General features: G+C 43.0%; 1 protein-coding gene across 6 annotated transcripts in view; it reads left to right on the plus strand.

The window, feature by feature from the left end:
• CDC42EP3 (CDC42 effector protein (Rho GTPase binding) 3) overlaps positions 1 to 5170 on the plus strand; it is an 83748-nt gene extending 78578 nt beyond the window's left edge. For 4 of the 6 annotated variants that reach the window (XM_011997351.1, XM_011997349.1, XM_011997350.1 and 1 more), the window contains one exon: positions 2362 to 5170. In XM_011997351.1, the coding sequence (XP_011852741.1) occupies positions 2597 to 3361 (765 nt within the window). In that variant the 5' untranslated portion in view covers positions 2362 to 2596 and the 3' untranslated portion in view covers positions 3362 to 5170. Of the gene's footprint in view, positions 1 to 1508; positions 1774 to 2361 lie in introns of those variants that run through there. The other 2 variants (XM_011997352.1, XM_011997353.1) reach the window with 2 other exon arrangements.
• The last annotated feature ends 1713 nt before the right edge of the window (positions 5171 to 6883 follow it).

Below are 6883 nucleotides of genomic sequence, written 5' to 3' on the forward strand. Positions count from 1 at the left end.
GCCCAGCTACTTTTTTTCATAGACACGGGGTCTTGCTACATTGCCCAGGCTGACCTCAAACTCCAGGCCTTAAGTGATCAATTTTTTTTTTTTTAAATAATTGGAACACCCTACCCTGGGACCTGGCCTTGCATAACCCTGCCTCCATCGGCTGACCCCAGGCAGTCCTGGCATGCCCTTGAGTTGTGGTGGACAAACTGTATCTTTCCCTGGCAGCTGCCTTCCTGGCCATGTGTGCTGAGAACACCACTCCTGTGGGCAGCTGTTCCTCAGGCCACCCAGCTGCTCCTGCAGGCAGCCAGCCACACTGTGCCCAGAGGGCAGGAAGGCTACCTCTGAACAGCAGGGGTCCTAGGCCAGGACTAGGCATTGTATACTCATACAGGAAGGAAGTTCTGAGATTTTAACAGGAAGAACATGAGCTTTAACTTTTGTTACCACAACAAGACCCAAATTAGAGCTAAAACTATAAGAGCGAGTGTCAGGACCCACGATCATGTCATTGTTGGCAGCTCCATGGTCAGCCCACTCTGCATGAGTGCAAACCTCCTGGTACTTCCTCTGCCTCCTCCCCACACCCAAAGCCAGAGTGGGGCTGGCTGTCTCCCGTGCATTGTTCTCAGGCTTCTCAGGCCTGGGTTGCTGGCCAGCATGCTGACACGCTGAGCTAGCTGCTTCCCAAACTGAGTTAGCTGTTACTGAGCCAGTGGGTGGTGGAGCACAGTTCTTGTCACCTGCCACTGGTAAATGAATTTAAAACTCTTGCTGAAAGGAAAGAAATATGGGGCAGATGCAGACAGCCTCCAGCTGCTACAGAGCAAATGTGGCTCCCTTCAAAACACCAGCTAACCCACCCAGCCCTTGGAGTATTTATCTGCAGGCTCTGCGGCCAGAGGGAGGAGCTCCTGAGGGAAGAGGTCATGGTAGAGTCATCTGGGGAGTTCCTGCAGTGGGGAAGGGTTTAGCTTCTCTATGTCAGCATCAGAGGTGGAGGATTATTTTCTAAAGATAAGAGCATCTCATCGGCAAAAGAGGACATTACATCCCCAATGCCTTCTTATAGCTCATGCCCTCCTAATCTTACCATATAGTATGTGCAGGGAGGATGTGTTAGCTTTCTACACTGGTAACAAATGACCACAAACTTGAGGGCTTACAACATTTACCATCTCACAGGTTCTGTGGGTCAGGAATCTGGGTGGGGCTGAGTTCCAGCATCTCACTGAGTTGTGATTCAGTGTGAGCCAGGGTGATGGTCTCATCAGAGGCTCAACTGGGGAAAAGATCCACTTCCAAGCTCCCCAACATTGTTGGCAGATTTCATTTCCATAGGCCCTCACACAGTGTAACTGCTCACCTCCCCACAGCCAGCAAGTCTTCTCCCTTGTCAGCTCAGATGGAATCTCCTATAATGTAACCTAATCAGGGAGTGACCTGTCACCTTTGCCATATTCCCTTGGTTAGAAGCCAGTCATAGGTTCTACTTACAAAGTCATTAACACCAGGAGGCAGATCATGGGGGCTCCCCTCGAATTCTGCCTACTGCAGGGAGGATATAGCCTTATCAGTAATGTTTCAGAGGTGTTCCCAAGTGAAGGCCCAGCCTGTAATAGAAAATCACAATGTTGTCTCTTTGAGGTGAAGCGGTTTTGTTCATCTCCTCCCACCTCAGAATGCCTCCAAATCCTGATATCTTCGACAGCCCAATACTTTGCCACAACCCGATTCCAACTCTAGCTCTCTTGTTTATTGGCTATATGTTATTGAGAAAAGGTAACTTTCTGGGGGAAGGGCTTATCCTGAATCTCCATTTTCTTATCTGTAAGAATGTATTCCACTAATATTTTATAGGACAGTAGCATATAAGTTATTGTCAATTATTAAATAATTCCAGCACCTTTCCTTGTAGGACTATTCATTTTATTGCATTAACTTATGTACGTATGGAACTCAATGAAATATCATTAGTCTTGCTAGTATGCACATCAAAGCAAAAGGAAAATGTATTTTAAAACAAGTCCAGTTGTATTTAAGGAGCTGAAATCACTGATCCTATGCTTACAGCAATTCTTAGAATAGAGGAAAATGACTACAACTGTAGACATGTCCAGAAGATGTGTTCATGGCTATGTCTAAAAAGTACTAGTGTCATAGATTTGGGGTTTTTAGGTCTTCCTCTTTCCTGTTTTGTTTTCTCTTTAAGATTAAGATGAAAATTTTTATCCACTTACTGGAGGGAAACAATAAGTTCGCATTAGTTGGAACTGGCCCTGCCATTATTTACAGGCTCTTGTGAAAAGGGAGGCCCTAGGGCACCCAAATGAGTCTTTAGATTATAACCTGCTTTGGTTTCTTCTCCAGGTTTCTCCTGGTTGTGGTCAAGACTGGATGATGTAACTGGCTCTCTAGCAAGCCTCACTTGGCCGTAACCTCAGGAAGGTTCTCTGACCCCATCTCATTTCAAAGCCACTTCTGAAGCCACTTGAAAAAATGATGTGACAGTTCCTATCAAAAAGGATTATTCAGAAACATATACCATCTGTGAAGAAAGTGGCCCTTTTTTCCACTTGCAAAATAGACATTCTCAAATTCCAAAATGCCAGCCAAGACCCCAATTTACCTGAAAGCAGCCAATAACAAGAAAGGAAAGAAATTTAAACTGAGGGACATTCTGTCTCCCGACATGATCAGTCCCCCGCTTGGAGACTTTCGCCACACCATCCACATCGGCAAAGAGGGCCAGCACGATGTCTTTGGAGATATTTCCTTTCTTCAAGGCAACTACGAGCTTTTACCTGGAAACCAGGAGAAAGCACACCTGGGCCAGTTCCCTGGGCATAACGAGTTCTTCCGGGCCAACAGCACCTCGGACTCTGTGTTCACAGAAACACCCTCCCCGGTGCTCAAAAATGCCATCTCCCTCCCGACCATTGGAGGGTCCCAAGCTCTCATGCTGCCCTTATTGTCACCGGTGACATTTAATTCCAAACAGGAGTCCTTTGGGCCAGCAAAGCTGCCCAGGCTTAGCTGCGAGCCTGTCATGGAGGAAAAAGCTCAGGAGAAAAGCAGTCTGTTGGAGAATGGGACAGTCCACCAGGGAGACACCTCGTGGGGCTCCAGCGGTTCTGCATCTCAGTCCAGCCAGGGCAGGGACAGCCACTCCTCCAGCCTGTCCGAACAGTACCCCGACTGGCCAGCTGAGGACATGTTTGACCATCCCGCCCCATGCGAGCTCATCAAGGGAAAGACTAAGTCAGAGGAGTCCCTCTCTGACCTTACAGGTTCCCTCCTCTCCCTGCAGCTTGATCTTGGGCCCTCACTTTTGGATGAGGTGCTGAATGTCATGGATAAAAATAAGTAACAGGATGCCAACTTTTTTCCTTTGGGGTAAAAGGTACAAAAACTAAACTAAACTAACCACAGTTGAAGAGAAGGGCTTCCGGAGCTGTATTTGCAATTTTGTGATGGGTTTTCTAAAATAATATTCTTACAAAGTATTTTTTTACCTGGTATGCCCTCCTTGCAAAAACAATTTAGGAAAAAACAACAAAGCAAAACCTATCTTGGCAAAAAGAGGAAGTGAGTCAGAGCCCATTTTCAGCAGGCATTGGTGATGTTCGGCTCACACATTGTTTGCAGACACACAAGAAATCTGGGTTGGCCAGGATTGGCACTAGCTATGAAGGGCTGAGCGAGTCACACTGAGGAACTTTATGGAACTTTACAGCACTCCGACATTTTCTGAGCAAGAGGAAGTCAAAATTTATTTAACACCTAAGCCTTTTTGTAGACTCTTTTCTATATTGCTTGGGCTCACCATAGCGAATTCTCCAGTGTTAAAATTTTTCTGTTTTCACATTTGAACTTATGGGTTTTGGGGATTTTCTTGTAGTTCTTATATATCCCTCTATATCTATATTGCAAAATTTTGACTGTCAGCTACATGTTGGTAAGACACAGGCAAAGTATTACTGTAACTAAGTTATTTTTAAAGTTAAAATATATTTTTACGTGCCTTTGGCTTTTTATTGCAGAGAGTCTACATTTTATAGATCCTACATCAGATGTCACTTGACTTGTTTCCATTGGGATTCCACTGTAAGCTGTGTATGTGTGTGTTTGGAAAAGTATATTCATACTTAGTTTTTTTTCTTCATCTGTTATCATACCTTTAACAGCAACCAATAACGAATTGTAAAGTATAAAGGCGCAGGTTACTCATGATGCTTCTGCAGAGACTGTGGGCTACCCCACATGATGTTTTTGGAAATATAGGTATTTTAGTACAGTACATACTTGCATTACATAGGTACTTCAAACAACACAATAAAGAGTAAATGATAAAGTCAACTTGCTTGTTTATAGTAATAAACAAGACCATAAAAGAATAAGTCTAGCTAGAGAAGTTGCTTCTCTGAAATGTACGTGAGCCTTTAAGGTAAGAGATGCTTTCCATCTGCTCTAATTTTGATTACTTCCTTATGGTTTGAGAGGCTAGAAACTGAGCCTCTCTACTTTAGGAAAGATGAACATGTGAGGTCAGATTTTTTTTTTTTTTATTTTAAGTCAACACTGATGCCACCCTCTCAGTGCTCATTTCTGAGCATCTTCCTGACTTGAACCCTTCTACAGCAAACTCTTGCAAGTCCAGTTTCATCCCTGTAAGGCAAATGTCTGTTCATGCAGAAAGTGCCATATAGACAAATGAAGGCAGCTAAAGTGAGGGCAGTAGAGAGCACTTACCCCATCCCAAGGTGCCAGAGATGCCCTGAGGATGGTGGTTAAGGAAACAGGAGCAGGAAATGTATACACAGATCTTTGCCAACTACTCCTTCCCCATCAAAGAAAAACACTTGCACACAATAACTACCAGCTCCTTCTCTCAAACTGGTATTTCTCCTTGAAATGTATCTCAGAAATGACCTCCTCTCCCAACCACTTCAACGATTCTTTCTTTGGGTTTGGGGTTCTTGCAATTCTGTCACCTAAAATAACCTTTGGACTGCAGGTGAAATGCAATTAGGACAACTAACCAAGTAGACGAAACAAATTCCCCTAGGCAGGGGTGTCCTGCTTCCCTGGACCACATTGGAAGAATTTTCTTGGGCTACATGTAAAATACACTAACACTGACCATAGTTGATGAGCTTAAAAAAAAAAAAAAAAAAAAAAAAAAAAACTCAGACTGTTTTAAGAAAGTTTAAAAATTTGTGTTGGGCTTCATGTAGGCCACAGGTTGGACAAGCTTGTCCTAGGGCATTGCATGCTTTCCTTAACTTCCCAGTTGTATTTCATTATCCATGACTCTCCAGTGTTCTTTTTCTGTTGGACCACACCCATCACAGTTCATAGTTCCAAATAGAAATTTCCCAGCTTATTTTAAATCTCGTTAATGAGGAAGAGTCCAATGTATCTCATTATTTGTAGCCAATTTTAGACTCTTTCAATACCTCCCCCCATTTTAATTAGTACTGATCATATTCAGTCTTTCATTTTACTCTTCATCTGTAGCGTGACCTCAAGGTAAAGATGAAACTATTTCATGAAATGGGGAGGAATGTGGCTGCGCATTATCTCTGCTCCCTCTCTGGTAAGTACTGGGGAGAGAACAGCCCTGCCAGTACTGGGTTTGTTTGATAGAGTCTAAATAATCACGCATCCTGCCTATAGTTAGCCATTTTAGTTTATAGGAGTCCTTTCATGTACATTTTCTTCCATTAATTGAATTAGGTGTAATTGAGATGGCAATAAATATGTCCATATTAGAAAGAGGAAACAAAGCTACATCCAGCTTATAAATGATTCACTTCTCCCAAGGCAGCCTTTCCAATGCCTGGTCCCTTCCCCAGAGAGCAGGTGGACAGCTGGTGGTGGCTTGCTTTCCTGCAAAGAGGCACTTTAGACCTACACCTGCTATGAGCTGAATTGATGTTCTCATCCTGTGAACCTTCTCCCACTTTAACCGAATTTATCTTTACTTGTTTAAAGATAAGGAAACCCAAGATGTACTTTATTTGCAAACTCAAAGCAAATGGCGAGCCACCTGTGACCCAATAACCAGAAAAGAAACCAAGCCATTTGTGTAAGTAGAGACCCTTCTTGTTGAGGTAGGCAAGGCTCTTGTGAGCGATTTTTTCCCTCTAGTGAGATCTAGCAAAAGACAAGCTATATTATTTCTGCCTGAAATTTTCTGCCTGAAAAGAGCAAAATATCAGGATACTTAGCGCTTCACAAATATGAAGTCATTAGCACATTTCAGTGAGCCAGAAATCACTTAACAGCACACACAAAAGACTATACTGGTTGAACAGCAAAGAGAAACCCGGGTCTCCAGAATCACAGTTTAGTCCTATATTACTGCAAGTGACCTGTTTTTTCTGAAGGCTCCCTGCAAATGACGTCCTGGAATGGAAAAAATCTGTAAGTCTATAAATTAACTTGATAAATATTTTAGAACAGATAAAAGAAAATACTGAATGATGTAGTTCTAATCCTCCTCCTAATACAGAACCTGGCAAGACTGAATCATTGTACTGTGAAATATATAAACACAATAGAATGAGCCAACATGATGGTTTCTCTCCAGTAATAGTTTTTCTTTTGGAAATGAGGTTAACATAGCCCCAAATGTAGCAATTCTCATAAAATCTGATTTTAGAATTAGCCTCCCAGATTAATCCGAATGATTGACTTATTTTTCTTAGGCAAGTCAGTAAGCCATATAATCAGGGTTATTGGGTGCTGCCCTGTGTCCCCACCCACTAGAGAGCCATATCCAGCAAAATAAGAGAAGTTTCCAGATGCCAAATGATAAGCCACCATCAACCCAGAGGGGAAACCTTTGGTTGGTTTGGCTGTATGAGATTCAGGAAGGCCAGAATAC

The sequence above is a fragment of the Mandrillus leucophaeus genome, unplaced genomic scaffold (genome assembly GCF_000951045.1).
Source record: "Mandrillus leucophaeus isolate KB7577 unplaced genomic scaffold, Mleu.le_1.0 Scaffold538, whole genome shotgun sequence".
NCBI lineage: Eukaryota > Metazoa > Chordata > Mammalia > Primates > Cercopithecidae > Mandrillus > Mandrillus leucophaeus.